This window comes from Archocentrus centrarchus, chromosome 2, assembly GCF_007364275.1.
Source record: "Archocentrus centrarchus isolate MPI-CPG fArcCen1 chromosome 2, fArcCen1, whole genome shotgun sequence".
NCBI classification, from domain to species: Eukaryota; Metazoa; Chordata; class Actinopteri; order Cichliformes; family Cichlidae; genus Archocentrus; species Archocentrus centrarchus.
In genome coordinates, this window is record NC_044347.1 from 7,346,726 (window position 1) to 7,368,837 (window position 22,112).

The window sequence follows — 22,112 nt, forward strand, 5'->3', positions numbered from 1 at the left end:
CAGAGTCACTGATCAACTGCTGCACTTTGTGTAAACATCCGTCTTAGCAATTGTGACCTGCGTGCTGTGTCATCTTGTATGATCACTACATCATTGACCTTGGCATTTCTCCTTGTTTTCTGCCATTTCTTCCTTTGCTGCAGACCCAACAAATATTCCTTTTTCCATCTGTGCCAGAACTCATTGGCCAGGTATTGAACTCTACGCCATCTCTTGCAAAGATACAGATCCTCCCTTACAAAGTCTCCAGGAGGTGGTAGTACTATGGATGACTTCATCGTCTAGAAAAGGTTGGGTGTAAGTGGTTGAGGTCTGGTAGGATCGTTGAGTAGGTGTGTGGTGATGGGTCAACTGTTCACTATGGCCATCACTTCATAAAGATAGGTCCGTAATGATGAACAGTCCAATGTTTAGGAAACTGATTCAGAATAGCGGACAACACACTCCTGATTGTACAAATTTGCTTCTCCCAGGCTCCACTGATATGACTGGCAGAGGGAGGGTTCATAATGAATTCACATCCAAGTTGCTTCAGACTTTCCTGGTCTATTTCTTTAACTGCTTCCAGAAACTCTCGCCCTGCCCCAACAAAGTGAGTGCCCTGGTCCGACAGCAACTGACGGACATTTCCATGTAGGGCAATGAAAGCACAGAGTGAATTAAGAAATGCATCAGTTGACAGATCATCGAGTAACTCAATATGTACTGCACGAGAGCACAGGCATGTGAACAGCATTCGATAGCGTTTGAGGTCTTTCCTTCCTTCTTTGACATAACATGCCCAACGGAAACTGAAAGCAAGGCAGAAAGCTTCTGGTACTGCAAAAGAACAAACCACCACAAATGTAGGGGTCAACCAGAGCGCTGTGAGTGTACAGACAGCTGGTGTCCCAGAAGGACTTCTAGGGCCACCCTCCACTGCCTGTGTAAAGGTGGATGACATAACCTGCACTGCCCTTTTAGACAGAGGTCTCAGGTGATAATAGTTTTCGGCAGTTAGTGTTCAAGGTACTTGCCTCATGTACCTCTCCAACCTGTCACTGGTTTATATATTTGGGGCCTAAGTGAGTCAGAGACCAGCTACCCCTACCGAGACTACATCTAAATTGAGTTGGAGTTGCCTGAAAAGACCCTAGGGAAGGTGGAGGCTTCCCAGTTCTTGCTTTGGTGTGCCCAGATCCTCGTTGCTCAGATACCATACCTGTTCTAGTGGGCACCAATGTTCACAAAACTGAGAAAGATGTGAGCCCAAAAAACTGTTCACTCCACCAAGGTGAATGTTTCGCAGTCTCAGACCTTACTGACCATTAAGTCTGAGTCGCCTAAAGATGATGACTTTCCAGTAGCTGAAGTAAAGTGGACTGGTCCTGGACCACTAGTTATTCCAGGTGGGAAAAGCCACATAGCCGTCTGTAAAGTCAAAGAAACACACACGATCGGAGACAGTATCCTGATCACAGAACATGCCCTTCACATGTTGTTCCCCCAAGTGAGTTAGTTCAACCAACTGTTTTGTTCTCCAAGACTCTTGACAAAGGGCAATGAGTCCCTCAAAGACACTGCCATTCCAATGGGCATGGTGGTTGCACACCTGCATGTGGCTGATATAGTGACTGACATCCTTGGCCCACACACAAGAGCTCCATCTCAGCTGGACTCCTCACTGTTTGACTTTGGGGATTCCTCAATACCAGCTGAATGGAAAGAGAGGCTGAAACAGAAACTTGCAGAGAGAAGTAAAGTGTTCTCAACTGATGAATGATATGTTGGATTGGCTAAAGGAGTGCACCATCACATACGGCTAAATGACAACACCCCTTCAGAGAACGGTCTCGACGTGTGGCCCCTGCTGATCTGGATGATTTACACCATCATCTTCAAGGACTTCTGGCTGCAGGGGTAATAAAGGAATCAAGGAGTTCCTATGCTTCACCAATTGTATTGGCATGAAAGAAAACAGGGAAGTTGCGGATGTGTGGGACTACCGAACACTGAACCACAGAACCATTCCTGATCAGTACACCGTTCCTCAAACTGACGAGGCCTCAGACTGTTTGTCTGGAAGCAGATGGTTTTCAGTCCTGGATCTGTGCAGCGGGTATTATCAAATCCCAATGGCAGAAGAGGACAAGGAAAAAACCGCTTTTACCAATTTGAGAGGATGCCCCAAGGGATAACAGGGGACCCGGCAACCTTCCAGAGAGTAATGGAAAAAGCCATTGGGGACATGCACTTGCTTGAGGTCATAGTGTATTTGGATGATTTAATAGTGTTTGGAAAAACCTTAGAAGAACATGAACGACTGTTCAAGGTCCTTGACAGATTGGAAGAGACTGGGCTGAAGTTGTCAATACATAAATGTCAGTTCTGCAGACCTCAAGTGACATATGTGGGACACATACTGTCTGAAAATGGTATTGCCACAGACCCAAGCAAAGTGGAAGCAGTAGCTCGCTGGAAGCAACCCACTGACCTTCCATCATTGCAGTCATTCCTGGGTACTACCGTCGCTTTATAACCAACTACTCTATTATGGTCAGACCACTCACCGAGCTCTGCAAAGGTTACCCACCCACTCAGAGAAAGAAGAAAACTGCCAAAGTCCCAGAAAAGACCTATTACAGTGTAAATGAACCCTTTGGAGATAGGTCCTTCTTGCAGACAGGCTTTTCAGAAAATTAAACACTGTCTCACAAATGCACCTGTTCTGGCATTCGCCGATCCATCCAAACCCTATGTGTTACACATAGAGGCCAGCCTCCATGGTTTGGGCGCAGTACTCAACCAATAACATCCAGGAGGGTTGTGACCCATGGCATTTGCTAGCCGACAGCTCAGTTCCTCTGAAAAGAACTACCTGATGCACCAACTTGAATTCATGGCTTTGAAATGGGCAGTAGTGGACAAGTTTCACAATTACCTGTATGGTGCTCAGTTCACGGTGAGGACCGATAATAATCCCCTCATGTATATTCTGACCACAGCCAAACTCAATGCCACTTGTCATCGTTGGTTTGCTGCCCTCTCAACTTACAATTTCACTCTACTGTATAGACCTGGAAGCACCCATATTGACGCTGACTCACTGCCATCTGAGAGCCCTGAGTGGAAAACACTGCCCCTTGACAGTGTCAAGGCCCTCTGTAAGCAAATCTCCTGCAGAAAGTCGGCAGGAGGGAACATTGGATATGCTGAGTCTGTGTAGATTCTCAGTCATCCAGGTCATAGTAGTCTCTGGAGAAAACAGATGGTTTGAAAGAGGTTTGAAAGAGGAGTGAAAGAAGCCATCTATGTCCACTGTGAACAACCATCATTGAACAGAGGAGGTGGATTACGTCACCAACTTTCCCCCGCTTACAGTGCTGTCCTGAGCTCCCTTCCCAGACGTCTCACCCCCCATTCACACCTTTGTTCCAGTGACCTCAATAGGCCACAGGAAACAATGGAGCGGAGTCCTAAATTGGTTTCAACTGAAACCACTGATTAAATATGACCCACGCCCCCTTCACACCTGGGCACATGTGTTCACGCACATGATCAATAGAGGGTCATAACCACCTCCAGGGGACTACGCCCACAGGGGTTTAAATACCTGGGTCTCTCCACCTTTTGGTTGAGAACTGAAGAAGCCTTTCGGATGAGAGGTGAAACGTCTTCAAGAAACAAAAAGAAGTCCAGTCGCCTATTTCAAGCTCCAGAGACCGATATGCTGAGTCATTAGGGGTTTCCCCTGAGGCACTCCCAGAATGTTTTGTTTTCCCCACTTGATTGGACTACGGTGCTTTGACCCAGATAAGTAAGGCAGAACTTATCAAAGCACAAGATAATGATCCAGTGATTGCTTCAGTAAAGAAATCTGTGAATGGAGAATTCCTGTTTTCACCAGACAAGGAGGCCAACTCAGAAGCCACACTGCTTCAGAGAGAAGCCAATAATTTGGTGATCTGAGATGACTTGCTTTACAGAAAGGTGCAGAGGCAACCTGGTAATGAGGTATATCAGCTAGTGTTGCCAAGGGAGCATGTTGCCATGGTTCTGAAGTCGCTTCACGATGAGTCCGGTCATCTAGGAGTGGACAAGACTGTTGAACCTATACGGGATCGATTCTACTGGCCCAGAATGTGTGCAGAAGTAGAGCAGTACATAAGAAACTGTGGTAGATGTATAACACGTAAAGCTCAGCCCCAAAGAGCTGCACCATTAAACCAGATTACCAGTAGTGGGCCACTGGATCTGGTATGCATAGACTTTCTATCCTTGGAACAAGATTCCCAGGGGTATGCCAACATCCTTGTGGTGACCGATCATTTTGCCAGCTATGTCCAAGCTTTTTCTGCCAAAGATCAATGGGCATCCACAGAAAAACTTTGTGCACTATGGACTTACCACACAGATACATTCTGATCAAGGTTGGGATTTTGAGAGCAAACTCATTCAAGATCTTCTTAAAATGTTGGGGATTCGGAAATCTGAGACAACTCCTTGCCATCCTCAAGGAGATCCACAACCAGAGAGGTTTAACCGTACGCTTCTGTCTATGCTTGGAACCCTAGATCCAAAGCAAAAGCAGAAATGGAGTCAGAGGATCAGTCACTTGGTGCATGCTTACAATTGCACTCAAAACTAAGCAATAGCATACTTGTCCTACCTGCTATTGTTCGGCAGAGAGGCACGTCTACCCGTGGACATCTGTTTTGGTGCAGTAGATGAGAATCAAAAGAGTTTGTCATATCACAAGTATGTGACTAAGCTGAAAATCTGAGCTGCATCAAGCAAACCATCTTGCAACGGAAGCTTCTGACAAGAGTCATCAGAGAAACAAGAAAGCTCATGATAAATATGTGAAAGAGCAGACTCTGGGAAAAGGAGACCGAGTAATACTGAAAAACTTTGGTGTTCCTGGCAAACACAAGTTGAAAAGTAAATGGTGACCCACACCATATGTTGTGGTGGAGAAATTCCCAAACCTACCAGTCTACAGAGTAAAACCTGAGAAGGGACCGGGGGTAGAAAAAACCGTACACCGCAACCACTTATTACCAAATTGGCTATCTAGTGAGACTCCCAAATGACACTGAGCCAGAGTCATTTCAGACACCGGTCACAAGATCCCAAAGTAGACTCTCAGCGATCGAACAAACTGTAGATCATGAAGATGCAATGTTCTCATCGGAGTCTGAATGTGAATATGCAGGCCCATTAAGATCATTAAATATGGACTGTGAGAAGCTTCTGACATGACCAGGCCTGTTGTTGAGAGACCGAGGCCAAGACCCAAGGGTAGTCCCCCTAGAAATTTCATCCCCTGAACTGGAGGAGGTTGCCACAACTCCAGAAGCTCTCGACTCCCCAAATCTGCTTCAAAACTCTGAGGGAGATACAGTCACTGACTTAGGGACAGTAGCAGCGGAGAGGGAGGTGCTACTGGAAGACGGGGAACCTCCAGTGGAATGCACAAAGAGAGTCAGGAGACCAGTTGTCAGACTGAGTTATGATGAACTGGAAAGACTATCTGATCAGCCCTTAACTGTATTGAGCCGGGGAGTGCTGGTTGGAAGCAGCACGTACAGAGATTCACGATGCCACCCTTGCCAGACCCTCTGGTGTCACCCTATGGCCTTATGCCCTTCCTCCTTTAAATTGAATCTCACTAGACAGTGCATGGAGATTCAAGTTAGCTAAACTGTTGGTTTGATGGGACATCAAAACATTCTAGAAGCGGGAGGGTGTAGCCCGGATGTTAACATTGGGAATTTTTTGTGAAGAATCAACAAGTGGGACACAATCGTGAAGTGGAATGAAATTTATTGGATGTGTCAAACTTTTTTAACAAATAAAAAACTGAAAAGTGGGGCGTGCAATATTATTCGGCCCCTTTACTTTCAGTGCAGCAAACTCACTCCAGAAGTTCAGTGAGGATCTCTGAATGATCCAGTGTTGTCCCAAATGACTGATGATGATAAATAGAATCCACCTGTGTGTAATCAAGTCTCCGTATAAATGCACCTGCTCTGTGATAGTCTCAGGGTTCTGTTCAAAGCGCAGAGAGCATCATGAAGACCAAGGAACACACCAGGCAGGTCCGAGATACTGTTGTGGAGAAGTTCAAAGCCGGATTTGGATACAAAAAGATTTCCCAAGCTTTAAACATCTCAAGGAGCACTGTGCAAGCAATCATATTGAAATGGAAGGAGTATCAGACCACTGCAAATCTACCAAGACCCGGCCGTCCCTCTAAACTTTCATCTCAAACAAGGAGAAGACTGATCTGAGATGCAGCCAAGAGGCCCATGATCACTCTGGATGAACTGCAGAGATCTACAGCTGAGGTGGGAGAGTCTGTCCATAGGACAACAATCAGTCGTACACTGCACAAATCTGGCCTTTATGGAAGAATGGCAAGAAGAAAGCCATTTATCCATATCCATAAAAAGTCTCATTTAAAGTTTGCCACAAGCCACTTGGGAGACACACCAAACACGTGGAAGAAGGTGCTTTAGTCAGATGAAACCAAAATCGAACTGTTTGGCCACAATGCAAAACGATATGTTTGGCGTAAAAGCAACACAGCTCATCATCCTGAACACACCATCCCCACTGTCAAACATGGTGGTGGCAGCATCATGGTTTGGGCCTGCTTTTCGTCAGCAGGGACAGGGAAGATGGTCAAAATTGATGGGAAGATGGATGGGGCCAAATACAGGACCATTCTGGAAGAAAACCTGTTGGAGTCTGCAAGAGATCTGAGACTGGGACGGAGATTTATCTTCCAACAAGACAATGATCCAAAACATAAAGCCAAATCTACAATGGAATGGTTCACAAATAAACATATCCAGGTGTTGGAATAGCCAAGTCAAGCCAAGTCCAGACCTGAATCCAATCGAGAATCTGTGGAAAGAGCTGAAGACTGCTGTTCAAAGACGCTCTCCATCCAACCTCACTGAGCTCGAGCTGTTTTGCAAGGAAGAATGGGCAAGAATTTCAGTCTCTTGATGTGCAAAAATGATAGAGACATACCCCAAGCGACTTGCAGCTGTAATTGCAGCAAAAGGTGGCGCTACAAAGTATTAACACAAGGGGGCTGAATAATGTTGCATGCCCCACTTTTCAGTTTTTTATTTGTTAAAAAAGTTTGACACATCCAATAAATTTCATTCCACTTTAGGATTGTGTCCCACTTGTTGTTGATTCTTCACAAAAAATTAAAATTTTATATCTTTATGTTTGAAGCCTGAAATGTGGCAAAAGGTTGAAAAGTTCAAGGGGGCCGAATACTTTCGCAAGGCACTGTAAATAAGCTTAATTCATGTGGACACAAAAGCAACGGTAATACAACAAGTGTACTGTACTGTGGATATAATGTGTATCTATCATAAAGAGAAATAATGTTGTGTAAACATAATATGATGTTTTCTTATGAAGTAGCTGAATGTAACAGAGCTAACACAGTTTGTATTTCTTGAGTGGCCAGTGAAGATGGTCTGGGTGTGTCTACCTGTTGTTGGCTGGGTGTGATGAAAGAGAAAAGGAGGAGAAAGAGAGGAGACCGAGGCCGTTTCTCAAACCTCAAGTACACAAGTATGAACTTGCGTACTTGACAAGTTTGGACTTCCCAAGTACGGGGGATCATTTCTCAATTGGAACACCAGTGTATTAGATTCAAGATGGCGCCGGTGAGGTCAGCAGCCGTCGTACCTGCTCCTACGCTTTGTTTGTATATATTAGGTTTAGCTCTAATTTTGGACTTTATAATTCCGCCTGCTCTGTGTCATATCACGTATGACAGACAGACTCTTTTTAATATCAGAATACAGCACTCTGGCTGTATTCTGACACCTTTTTCTCCCGACCCGACTTGGCCTCAGGAGATACTGCGTTTCCAGTGGGCCAGCTCAAACAAAGGACGGACCAGGTCACGGACAAGGCCCCGAGGGAAAAGAGCCGGCGTAAGAGAGAGGCTGAGGCGCAGAGCGCACCAAACGCCACTGCCGAGCATCCTGTTGGCTAATGTCCAGTCACTGGATAACAAGCTGGACGAACTCAGGGCCAGGATACAGTTTCAGAGGGACATAAGGGACTGCAACATCATCTGTCTCACGGAGACATGGCTGACTCCCCTCATACCGGACCACGCCGTACAGCCGTCGGAGTTCTTCAGTGTTCATCGCACGGACAGAACGAGTGAGTCTGGAAAATCAAGAGGAGGAGGTGTGTGCCTAATGATTAATAACAACTGGTGTGACAGTAGGAATGTTGTCCCTCTGAAACTGTCATGTTCACCTAACCTGGAGCTCCTAACCCTGAAATGCCGTCCCCACTACCTGCCCCGTGAGTTCACTTCGGTCATCTTCAGCGCCGTCTATATTCCACCTCAGGCGGACACAAACACTGCACTATCCGAGCTACATGAGGCTATTTCCACCTATCAGGCTAACCAGCGTGATGCGGCTCTCATCGTAGCCGGGGACTTTAACAGTGCAAACTTGAAAAAGCTGATACCGGAGTTTATTCAACACATCGACTGCCCCACCAGAGGAGAGAGGACCCTAGACCACTGCTACTCTACATTCAAAGATGGCTACAAAGCAAAGCCTCTTCCGCCTTTTGGGAAGTCTGACCACACCTCTGTCCTTCTCATGCCGAAATACAAACAACGGCTCAGGCAGGAACCCCCTGCTGTGAGAGAAGTGACACGGTGGTCTGATCAAACAGGGGCCGCTCTGCAGGGTGCGTTGGATTCAACCGACTGGGACATGTTTCGCAGCAGCGTGGGCGGAGACATCGAGGAGTTTACGGAAACTGTTGTGGGATTTATTGGGAAAGTTGTTGAAGACACTTCACTTAGGAGGACCATCAGGACTTTTCCCAACCAGAAGCCGTGGGTGGATAAATCTGTCCGCGACGCCCTGAGGTCCCGCACCGTTGCCTACAACTCCGGCCTCGCCTCTGGGAACATGGAGGACTACAAGGTTGCATCATACAACGTCCGCAGAGCGGTGAAAGAGGCTAAACATCGCTACGGCCGCAGACTGGAACAGCAACTACAACAGTCTGACTCCAGGGGACTGTGGCAGGGACTACGCACCATCACGGACTACAAAGCACCACACACACACCCGGTGAGTGCCGACGCTTCTCTGGCTGATGAACTCAACATCTTCTTTGCGCGCTTTGAGTCGGGAAGCCGACAGCCCGCTGCGCTCCCGGCCGGAGGGGCGGAGACACTCACTGTGACGGAGCGCGACGTGAGGAGGGCGTTTAGACGTGTAAACACCAGGAAAGCGGCTGGACCAGACGGTATTAGTGGACGTGTCCTTAAGACCTGCGCTGACCAGCTGGCACCTGTGTTTACACTGATATTCAACCTCTCTCTGAAACTGTGTGTGATTCCCACCTGCTTTAAAAAGTCCATCATAGTCCCTGTCCCAAAGAAACCACACCCCAGCAGCCCCAATGACTTCAGGCCCATAGCACTCACCTCTGTGGTGATGAAGTGTTTTGAGAGACTCATCAAGACATTCATCACCTCCTCACTGCCCACCACCCTCGACCCACTACAGTTTGCATACCGGCCAGACAGATCCACAGATGACGCCATATCCTTCCTCCTCCACAAGACCCTTTCACACATAGACACTGGTAAGGGGAACTATGTGAGAGTGCTGTTTGTAGATTACAGCTCAGCATTCAACACCATAGTTCCCTCCAGGCTGGTCTCTAAGCTGCTGGACCTGGGCCTGGGCCCATCCCTGTGCAGGTGGGTTCACAGCTTCCTGACCAGCAGACCACAGGTGGTACGAGTGGGTCACCTCACCTCATCCTCCCTCACCCTCAACACTGGATCCCCCCAAGGCTGTGTGCTCAGCCCTCTGCTGTACTCACTGTACACCCATGACTGCGAGGCCACGTCAGAGTCCAACGTCATCATCAAGTTTGCTGACGACACTGCTGTTGTGGGACTAATCTCTCACAATGAGGAGACAGCCTACAGGAGAGAGGTCTCCCGCCTGGAGAACTGGTGCCAGGAGAACCACCTCCTGCTCAACATCAGCAAAACGAAGGAACTGATCGTGGACTTCAGCAGGAAGCAGCAGAGGGACTACCATCCACTTGTCATCAGTGGTGCTGAGGTGGAAAGAGTGGACACTTTCAAATACCTGGGAGTGACCATCTCACAGGACCTGTCCTGGACTCATCACATAAACATCACTGTGAAGAAGGCCAGACAGCGTCTCTACCTCCTCAGGCGGCTGAGAGACTTCAAGCTCCCACTCAAGGTGCTCAGGAACTTTTACACCTGCACCATCGAGAGCATCATGCGTGGGAGCATCACCACCTGGATGGGAAACTGCACCAAGCAGGACTTCATGGCCCTAAAAAGGGTGGTTCGTTCAGCTGAACGGACCATCAGAACCACCCTCCCCAACCTGCAGGACATTTACACCAAGCAGTGCAGGCTGAGGGCCATGAAGATCCTAAAACAGCCCAGCCACCCCGGACACTCTCTCTTCTCCCTGCTCCCATCAGGCCGGCGTTACCGCTGCCTGAGGGCTAAGACTGAAAGGTTGAAGAAGAGTTTTTACCCACAAGCCATCCGTCTGCTCAACTCTGAGCCCTAACTGGACCATTATTGCACAATGTAAATATTATAATTTATAAAAGTGTGTATAGTGTATAGTATATAGAGTATAGTGTATAGTGTGAATTACTTTTTTTAATTTTTATTCTTCTTATTTATATGTGTGTGTATATATGGTTGCAGGTACAAAATACATTTCACTGTGCATTGTACTGTGTATAACTGTGCATGTGACAAATAAACACTATCCTATCCTATTCTTGATGACATCACAGCTCAGCTCAGCTCAACTGATTTCTTGGTTTTCTGAATAAAAACATTATACATGTATACACAGCTCTGCTGTTTACTTTACAAAAACCAGCCAAATATTAAAATTATATTATTTTTATTCCAGAACACTTCCACCACTTACAGACATTTGTTAAGACTACAGTCATAATTTGATCATTTCTGGAGCATTCTTGTCATCAGTCTTCACGATCTCCATGAACAGCATCAACATGCCAATGTGATGTTCCCATTCCCGGTGAAAAGGCTCTCATTTTCCTTACTATTTAAAACCAAGATTTTGTGTAAGCAGGAAGGTGTTTGGTGTCAAAATGAAGGCGTTTCAGATGAACAGGAAGGTGGTTAAGGGGAAAAAAAGGGCACTTCAAAACATGGCTAACACCACGCTGATGTTTAGTAATTGCCTGCAAGCAGTCTAAGTGAACAGTATATTAGCCTCGTGACCATGCAAACAGTGTTGTGTGGCACCAGCCTATTGTTGCAACTACAAATGTGGACATGTGTTTCACTTCGGTTGCTCGTAGGCTATTGAGTAGACATCAGTGTGGTGTTAGCCATGTTTTGAAATGTGCTTTTTTTTTCCTTCAAACGCCTTCCTGTTCACACCAAACACCTTCCTGTTCACATGAAATCTTCTTTGTTTTTTCAGTACTGTGTGTGAGCGAATTTCAGTAATAGTGTCCAAAATGGTCCCTCATACAGTACTTCCCTGTATCACACAGCCTGCCTAAACAGACTCTGCTGCACTTCTTATTTTCATCCTCACACTCAGGTCAGTACAGCTCATCTTCCTAACTTAATATTTTTTCATTGCTTAGGTGATATAATTATACATGATTAACTATTAGCAACAGACCTGAGAAAAACCTCCTGTTCATGACATTACTGCACTTCATTCATTCATACTTTAATCACTAACATGAGCTACCTGGATACTGTTTTCCTCTCTAAAAGGTCTCTATCTCTGTGCTGAGGGTCTGAATCTGTCTGAAGGATTTCCCTCTGCCTCTTTTTTAATGTGTTTGTATTAATTTGTGGTGATGCCGCAGTAGACAATAACCTTCATACAAATATTGCAGTTTCCACAAAAAGTTCCAGTGATTCTTACTTAAGAAGACTAATCCTTTACTGATTTTCTTTCTTTTAATTGTCTTTTCAGACTGAGTTTCTGTAACCTCTCAGAGAGAAGCTGTGAAACTCTGTCCTCAGTTCTCAGCTCCCCGTCCTCTAGTCTGAGAGAGCTGGACCTGAGTAACAATAACCTGAAGGACTCAGGAGTGAAAGCTTTATCTTCTGGACTGGAGAATCCACATTGTAAACTGGAAACACTCAGGTCAGCATTCTTCAAATGTTCAACAGATGACTAAAATCTGGCTTTTTTTTCTCTACTCAAAGAATTTTCCCTTTCGAGTTCCTTTATTTAAAGATTTCTTTAAATCAGCTCCTGAGCCTTGAATCTGGACTGAAATGCTTTCAGGGTTTTTAACAAAGGAGCGTTACCGCAGATCCTTCCTCCCAGCAGCTGTAAGACTTTATAACCATCACTGCTCCCAACAAAAACCACAATAACCTACACAATGTAGGATAATATATAATATACTGTAAATAGTCCGGCCTGTTAGGGTTCAACACACAGGCACATCATGTACATTGTATATAGTGTTATTATTATTAGTAGTATTAAGGTTAATATTGTTTGTTGATTTTATATATATTCTTTTCTTAATAGTGTGAATTATTATATCTTTATTTATATTTATAATAACTGCGGCTGCTGTTACACCCAAATTTCCCCTCTGTGGGACAATAAAGGCTGTTTCTTCTTCTTCTTCTTCTTCTTTCTAAACTGGCTGATGGATCTGATCAAAAAGGAAAAACATACAAAGAAGAAAGTGTTGATGTTACTCACCAATCCTGTTTTCTGCAAAGTTTGTTCTTCTTCCTCTCTCTGTGTCTGATTCTTAATGAAGTCTTTCCTCATGTGCACCTTTAAATGATGTCAGCCTCACCAGCAGCACAGTTCAGTGGAGGATGATGTTTAGCTGCCACTTTGGTTCTGCAAAGATTTGATGGGTTGTGATCAAATTAGTTTAAGATGTTCATGTTGTCCTCACAATGAAATATAAGAACTTCAACAATCAGCAGACTTTTAATTTAGTGCCATCATCTGCTCAGACTTCTAGTTTGACCAAAACTTTCATTCAAACCAAAAACCAGCAAAACTAATGACACTCCCATCAGCCTCAGTCCTACTTTATGTAGATTTGATCATCATTTTGACTTCACTGATTTTATCACTTGTAGACTTTAACATTTAGACTGACTTGGTTATTTTTAACTCCTGTTTCAGTCATTTCATTTCCAAATGATTTGTTGCTGCAGTTTGTTGTCTGCATGCAGCTGCTCTGCTGTTCTCTAAGAGTATCTGTCATGTCTGCAGGCTGTCAGGCTGCCTGATCACAGAAGAAGGTTGTAAGTCTCTGGTCTCAGCTTTGAGCTCCAACCCCTCCCATCTGAGAGAGCTGGACCTGAGCTACAACCATCCAGGAGAGGCAGGAGTGAAGCTGCTGGAGCAAGTGAGACTGGAAACTCTCAGGTATGGAGAGGCCTGTTGCAGCCACAGACAGTGTCTGATAGAGGAGGAAGCTGTACTTCACTCTGGCCCTGTCTGATGACTTCATGCTGGATACGAGTGTTATCTGAACAGTCACACATAGAGGAACCTTTTTACTTTGCTTCTATCAGAAAGTCTGCTTGAACAGAAACAGTAGATATCTGTATGGGGGTCTCAAAGGAGAAAATCTCCATCAACAACAATGGAGCAACCAGTTCAAAGTGATCTCTGCAGAGGAACAGTCTCACATTTTTACCCTCTGACCATCAATGGGATTAAGTTTCATGTGTGTGCAGAGACAGGTCCAGGACATGTTTAGCCTAGCCTAGCACCAACACTGGAAGTAGGGGGAAGCTGTTAGCCTAGCTTAAAACAAACAAGTGGAAACATGAACAGATTACTGGCTCACTCATTAACCTAACTGGCCACCTAGGAAAATGGGCTTTGCACTGCTGTGTTGCTGCTTCTGACAGTAACGACTGAAACACGTGTTTGTGCTCAAAGACTGAATTGTGAATTGATCTTCTGGACTTTGTGATGATGGCGAGTAGAAAACAAAGGAAAAATCTACTGCAGTCAAAGTGAGCTAACTTTGGTGGTAGCAGCTGTAGGTGCCACAGACGTATCCTGATCAACCTTGGAAATATCATTCAAATGATCACAAGAAATAATCAATCAAAGCAAAAGCAAAGAAAAAGGAACAAAGAGGTGGAGCAGGTGGAGGAAACAGGTCGTCTGTTGGGGTGTTTCTGACTGTAAAGCCGATCTCACAAGGACACCTGCTGGTCCTGTTAGCCTGCACTGTGGGATGTGTGCTGTGGCAGACGAGGGCACTGAGAGCTCCAGAAGGAGCCTGCATGGTGGCCACGCAGCCAACCAGCACTTCAGTCACATGCTGTCAAAAGTGGTCCCAGAGAGAGACCCCCAGGGATCCAGAGACAGAGGCAGTTATAAACATCAGTGCTGCTGATTTCACTGCATTATTGTCATTAATATTATTCCTGCATAAATAAATGAGCATCAATGAGCCTTTCTATTGATTTCCAGTGGCTCATGTTCCTGTTAGGAGAATCTGAAATATTGAGCATCAAAGTCAGTGAGAAAAATCAAAGTGAAGCAGACGAGTATGAGAATCAGAGTGAGTGAAACAGAGCAGGAGAATCCAAAAACAGAAACTCATGAAAAGTGAAGTGACAGATGCTTCCTTTGTAGTTCACTGCAGCTGCCTTTGTTTGTGCACTGCAATAATGATCTGATCATTGATCCACTCTGATCATTAATATTCAGACCAAGTAGCAGCACATCAAGGACAGGAAAACAAAAAGTCAGCAGGTCCCTCTGTGATCATTTCCATGCAGAAAAATACAACAAACCTGTTGCATCTTTTTCCAGAGCTGTTAATTAACAGCTCACAGAGTCACTGATGTTCTCCATTTAGAACAAACACAAAGAGGACACAATCTGAAAATCAGTGTCTAACAGTGTGTGTCTGAGAGCGATGTAATGTCCATGTGTGCATGCTGAAAGAGACTGTGCTGCTCTGACCCCCCTCCTCCTTTCAGGGCGGAGCCTGCTGGAGTCCGATGGCTGATCCCAGGTCTGAGGAAGTGTAAGTGTGTTTTTAATGTGATTGATGAAAACAAAGCAGCACACATTCAACCATCTTCAAACTGTCACATCACTCATTCACATCTCTGATGTCAGGAGTCATCATCAAAGTGTCAATCAATGAACAGATGATGGATCAATAACTGCAGCTGGATTGTGTTTGTTCTCTCCATCAGATTCCTGTCGACTCACAATCGACACAAACACAGTGAACAGAAGACTCCAACTGACTGACAACAACAGGAAGGTAACACGTGTGGAGAAGGTTCAGTCATATCCTGATCATCCAGACAGATTTGATCGCTGGCCTCAGCTGCTGTGTAGAGATGGTCTGACTGGTCGCTGTTACTGGGAGGTCGAGTGGAGAGGAGAGGTTCAAATATCAGTGAGTTACAGAAGAATCAGCAGGAAAGGAGACAGAGATGACTGTGTGTTTGGATGGAATGATCAGTCCTGGAGTCTGAACTGCTCTGATTATGATGGTTACTCTGTCTGGCACAACAACAGAAAAATCTCCTCCTCCTCCTCCTCCTCTGTCTCTAACAGAGTAGCAGTGTATGTGGACTGTCCTGCTGGCACTCTGTCCTTCTACAGAGTCTCCTCTGACACTCTGATCCACCTCCACACCTTCAACACCACATTCACTGGACCTCTTTATCCTGGATTTGGGTTCTGGGTTCCATCAAAGTTTATTGCAAATGTTCATTTCACAACAAGAACTGTGTATGGAATTTATCCACCTCAGATCACTTTAGTCTAAAGTCATGAAAGGCACTTTAGTCTGCTTCCTCAGTGTCTCTGTGCTGAGTTTAGTGCAAGGGTGTTCAAATAAGCTTGGGTCCTCTACCAGAGGCCTGGGAGCTTGAGGGTCCTGTGCAGTATCTTAGCTGTTCCCAGTATTCTATTCTATTCAATTCAATTCAATTCAATTCAATTCAATTCAATTCAATTCAATTCAATTCAATTCAATTCAATTCAATTCAATTTTATTTATAGAGCGCCAAATCACAACAAACAGTCGCCTCAAGGTGCTTTGTATTGTGGGTAAAGACCCTACAATAATACAGAGAAAACCCAACAGTCAAAACGACCCCCTATGAGCAGCACTTGGCGACAGTGGAAAGGAAAAACTCCCTTTTAACAGGAAGAAACCTCCAGCAGAACCAGGCTCAGGGAGGGGGGGTCATCTGCCGCGACCGGTTGGGCTGAGGAGAGAGAAAAGACATGCTGTGGAAGAGAGCCAGAGATTAATAACAATTAATGATTAAATGCAAAGTGGAGTATAAACAAAGTAAATAAGGTGAATGAGAAGAAACAGTGCATTATGTGAACCCCCCAGCAGACTAGGCCTATAGCAGCATAACTAAGGGATGGTTCAGTGTCACCTGATCCAGCCCTAACTATAAGCTTTATCATAAAGGAAAGTTTTAAGCCTAATCTTAAAAATAGAGAGGGTGTCTGTCTCCCGAATCCAAGCTGGAAGCTGGTTCCACAGAAGAGGCGCCTGAAAGCTGAAGGCTCTGCCTCCCATTCTACTCTTAAGTATCCTAGGAACCACAAGTAAGCCAGCAGTCTGAGAGCGAAGTGCTCTATTGGGGTGATATGGTACTATGAGGTCTTTGAGATAAGATGGTGCCTGATTATTCAAGACCTTGTATGTGAGGAGAAGGATTTTAAACTCTATTCTAGATTTAACAGGGAGCCAATGAAGAGAAGCCAATATGGGAGAAATCTGCTCTCTCTTTCTAGTCCCTGTCAGCACTCTAGCTGCAGCATTTTGGATCAGCTGAAGGCTTTTCAGGGAGCTTTTAGGACAGCCTGATAACAATGAATTACAATAGTCCACCCTAGAAGTAATAAATGCATGAATGAGCTTTTCAGCATCACTCTGAGAAAGGATGTTTCTAATTTTAGAAGTATTGCGCAAATGCAAAAAAGCGGTCCTACATATTTGTTTAATATGTGCATTGAAGGACATATCCTGGTCAAAAATGACTCCAAGATTTCTCACAGTGTTACTGGAGGCCAAAGTAATGCCATCCAGAGTAAGTATCTGGTTTGACACCATGTTTCTAAGATTTGTGGGGCCGAGAACAAGAATTTCAGTTTTATCTGAATTTAGAAGCAGGAAATTAGAGGTCATCCAGGCCTTAATGTCTTTAAGACATTCCTGCAGTTTAATTAATTGATGTGTGTCATCTGGCTTCATTGATAGGTAAAGCTGAGTATCATCTGCATAACAATGAAAATTGATACAGTGCTTTCTAATAATACTGCCTAAGGGAAGCATGTATAATGTAAATAAAATTGGTCCTAGCACAGAACCCTGTGGAACTCCATAATTAACCTTACTGTCTGAAGAAGACTCCCCATTTACATGAACAAATTGGAGTATTGCGCTCTTCTGGACAGGGATCTCAGATGTTGTTCCAGGAATCTGCTGGAGCCACTCTCCCAGTTTGGGGGTCACTGCCCCGAGTGTTCCGATTACCACAGGGACCACTGTTACCTTCATCTTCCACATCCTTTCCAGCTGCTCTCTGAGCCCTTGGTATTTGTCAAGCTTCTCGTGTTCCTTCTTCTTGATGTTCCCGTCACTTGGAATTGCAATGTCTATCACCACGACTTTCTTCCTTTGTTTGTCCACCACTACGATATCCAATTGGTTAGCCACCACAAGTTTGTCTGTCTGTATCTGGAAGTCCCACAGGATCTTAGCTCTGTTGTTCTCAACCACCCTTGGGGGCGTGTCCCATTTAGACCTCGGGACTTCCAGGTCGTACTCGGCACAGATGTTTCTATATACTATGCCGGCCACTTGGTTATGGCGTTCCATGTATGCCCTGCCTGCTAGCATCTTGCACCCTGCTGTTATGTGCTGGATTGTCTCAGGGGCATCTCTGCACAGCCTGCACCTGGGGTCTTGCCTGGTGTGGTAGACCCCAGCCTCTATTGATCTTGTACTCAGAGCTTGCTCCTGTGCGGCCACGATTAGTGCCTCTGTGCTGTCTGTCAGTCCAGCCTTGTCCAGCCATTGGTAGGATTTCTCTACATCAGCCACTTCTTCTATCTGCCGGTGGTACATGCCGTGCAGAGGCCTGTCCTTTCATGATGGTTCCTGTTCTTCGCCCTCTTCGTTCTCAGGTTTCTGCTGCCTGAGGTACTCACTAAGCACACGATCCTTTGTGGCCATCTTCCTGATGTATTCATGGATCTTCATTGTTTCATCTAGGACAGTGGTTCTGACACTCACTAGTCCTCGGCCACCTTCCTTCCGCTTAGCGTACAGTCTCAGGGTGCTGGATTTGGGGTGAAACCCTCCATGCATGGTAAGGAGCTTTCTTGTCTTAACATCGGTGGCTTCCATCTCCTCCTTTGGCCAGCTTATTATCCCAGCAGGGTATCTGACAACTGGCAGGGCGTAGGTGTTGATAGCCCGGATCTTGTTCTTCCCATTCAGCTCTCTTCAGGACTTGCCTTACTCTCTGCAGGTACTTGGAGGTTGCCGCTTTCCTAGCGGCCTCTTCATGGTTCCCATTTGCTTGTGGGATTCCAAGGTACTTGTAGCTGTCCTCAATGTCTGCAATGCTGCCTTCTGGTAGTGTAGTCCCCTCAGTTCTGACTACTTTTCCTCTCTTAGTTACCATCCAACTACACTTCTCCAGTCCGAATGACATGCCGATGTCATTGCTGTAGATCCTGGTGGTGTGTATCAGTGAATCGATATCTCGTTCACTCTTAGCATACAGCTTGATGTCATCCATGTACAGGAGGTGGCTGATTTTTGCGCCATTCCGTAGTCGGTATCCATAGCCAGTCTTGTCGATGATCTGGCTGAGGGGATTCAGGCCTATGCAGAACAGCAGTGGGGACAGAGCATCTCCTTGGTAAATCCCACACTTGATGTTGACGTGTGCCATGGGCTTGGAGTGGGCCTCTAGTGGTGTTCTCCACATACCCATTGAGTTCTTGATGAAGGCTCTTAGGGTCCTGTTGATCTTATACAGTTCTAGGCATTCCAGGATCCATGTGTGCGGCATCGAGTCATAGGCTTTCTTGTAGTCAATCCAGGCAGTGCACAGGTTGGTCAGCCGGGTCTTACAGTCTCGAGTGACTGCTCTATCTACTAGTAGCTGGTGTTTGGCTCCCCTGGTCTCTCTGCCTATCCCTTTCTGGACCTCGCTCATGTATTGTGCCACATGCCTACTCATCTCAGCTGCTATAATGCCTGACAGGAGTTTCATGTTGTACTGAGGCAGGTTATTGGCTGGTAGTTGGATGGGACTGGTCCCTTCTGCGGGTCCTTGGGGATCAGGACCGTCCGGCCCTCAGTCAGCCATTCTGGGTGTGTCTTAGCCTCTAGCAGCTGGTTCATTTGTGCTGCCAGGCGCTCATGGAGTGCAGTTAGCTTCTTTAGCCAGTAGGTGTGATCATATCAGGGCCTGGTGCTGTCCAGCTCTTCATGTGTGAGACTCTTGGATGTCTGCCACTGTGATGGTTACTGGGGCCTGTTCTGGGAGGTTGCTGTGGTCTGCTCTTAGATCCACTAGCCACTGAGCATTGGTATTGTGTGACGCATCCTTCCCCCATATGCTCTTCCAGTATTGCTCCGTCTCCAGCCTTGGTGGGGGTGCTATTTTCATATTGTTCCCCTGCCAATGAGAGTATACCTTGGATGGTCAGGACAATAATCTCCTTGCCAGGACAATAATCTCCTCCCTAACGTCAGCAAGACGAAGGAGTTGATAGTGGACTGCAGCATAAAGCAGGAGAGGAACTATCACCCCGTTATGATCGGTGGCACCGCAGTGGAAAGAGTAGACAATTTCAAGTACCTTGGAGTTCACATCTCTCAGGACCTGTCATGGTCTTGCCACACCACTGCATTGGCAAAGAAAGCCCATCAGCGTCTTTATCACCTTAGACGCTTAAGGGACTTCAAACTACCATCCAAGGTGCTTCGTAACTTCTACACCTGCACCATTGAATCGATCATTACGGGAAACATCACAACCTGGTTCGGAAACCGCACCAAGCAGGATGGGCAGGCTCTACTAAGGGTGGTACGTTCAGCTGAGCGCATAATCCTGACTGAGCTTCCTGACCTGCAGTCCATATACAGGAAACGGTGCTGGACAAGGGCCAGGAGTATATTAAAGGACCCCAGTCATCCCAGTAACGGACTGTTTTCTCTGTTACGATCTGGGAAGCGGTTTCGTACTCTACAAGCCAAAACAGAGAGGATGAGAAGAAGCTTTTTCCCACAAGCTATTCGAGTCCTCAACAAACATAGCATTTTGGACTAATTTACACAACGTAAGACTTATATATATATATATATATATATACGTATGTGTATATATGTATGTATATGTATATATATGTATATATGTGGACATAATGTATGTGTATACTGTTTTTTATGTGTATATGTATAGATTAGTACTTGTATATTTATTATTACCACATCTGTATAGAATTATGTAGCATCTGCACTGCTGTCGCTTTACTCACTGGTTCACTCTAAATTCCCCCTTGTAATTATATTGTTAATTTTGTTTACTAAATTTAATTCATTCTTTTTAAATATAAGGTTTACTTAATTTTATTTGTTAATTTGTTAATTTGTCTAATTTGTTCTTTTTAATTTGTTCTTTTTAATTATATTGTTAATTTTTCTAATGTTTATACACTTATACTTTTAATACATTCTATTTCTGTATAATATATTTTTTAACTATTCTGTAGTTTTGTAATCAGTGTGGCGGAGCAGTCACAAAAGCATTTTACTGCCAGTTGTACTGTGTATGACCAGGTATGTGACAAATAAACCTTGATTTGATTTGATTTGATTTGATTTGATTTGGTTCAGTGGAGATCATCCCGTTTATTTTCCTGGCTTCTATCTCCCTGGTATACCTCTTCAGGTGGTTAGCCAAGACTGTGAGTCTTTGCTTGGCAGTCTCTAAGGCCTCAGGTATGGACAGCCTGTTGTACTTCTTAGGCACCATTCTGCAACTCTGAGAGCTGGCTAACTTCCCTCCGTGCTGCCTTGATCTTAGCCTCTAATCATTTTTTCCATGGTGGGTACTGCTCCTTATTGCTATTCATCTTATAGCCAAGCATCTCAAGGATCACTGCTGCTGTGGTATACATCAGCTGATTGGTTTCAGTGATGGTAGTGGTAGGGATTGTCCATAGTGCTGCATTCGCATCTTCTATTAAGTCTTCAGAGAGTACTTCACATAGTCTTGGTAGTCAGTGTCGAGGGGTCCAGTTTGCCTTCTTAGCCATGATCTTTCAGGTCAGCTGCTCTGGTTTTCAGTGTACTTGTTATCATTATTGGGGCTTGGTATCCAATCTTGGAGTGTGGGGATGATGAAATCTCCCCCCTGACCTGTCGTCCTGGCTCCCCCTTGCCGTAGCATTTGTGTTGCACCTCATCAGTCTCTAGCTGCGATAGGATTACGTGTATAGTAGCATTCCAACAGTTCCCGGTTCTCATCTCGTGTCCACTTATGTCGTAACCTTGTAGTTCCAATAGGCCACTAATCGTCAGAATGTCCTGGTTCCTCAACATCTGACGCGGACCTTGTTAATCCGGTCAGATGAGAGATGAGAGATACATGATTCAAGCCAAAGACCGTAATGTTACCACTACACCATTCCAGCTGCTATATATATATATATATATATATATATATAGCAGCATTTTAATCACATTTCAATATTTGATATGAGAAATATTAATTTAAGTTTGGTTGATGAATGAATCAATATACATAAGCTTAAACTTCAAAATTTTGTTTATTTTCCCACCAGTCTACTACACAGACCAATGAAGGGTGGAAGTGCTCCTGTGATAAGCAAACACCTGAAATTAAAGTTAAGCATCGTAACTGGATAGTTTTATTCAACATTAATTTCCCACTTAATATAGTTGGAAATTAATCATTCACTCAGCTGTATTCCTTGATGTTGAAACGTGTTATGCTTGCTTTAACAGCTTATTTTCAA

The 22,112-nt window shown here is 45.0% G+C and overlaps 1 protein-coding gene across 1 annotated transcript in view; it reads left to right on the forward strand.

Moving 5' to 3' along the window:
* The window catches only part of LOC115798502 (uncharacterized), a 248,798-nt gene that overhangs the window by 78,708 nt on the left and 147,978 nt on the right, over positions 1-22,112 (forward strand). The window contains exons 6-10 of the mRNA XM_030755366.1: positions 12,033-12,206; positions 13,314-13,469; positions 15,050-15,096; positions 15,272-15,771; positions 19,799-20,158. Coding sequence (XP_030611226.1) covers positions 12,033-12,206; positions 13,314-13,469; positions 15,050-15,096; positions 15,272-15,771; positions 19,799-20,158 — 1,237 coding nt within the window. The remainder of the gene's footprint in view (positions 1-12,032; positions 12,207-13,313; positions 13,470-15,049; positions 15,097-15,271; positions 15,772-19,798; positions 20,159-22,112) is intronic.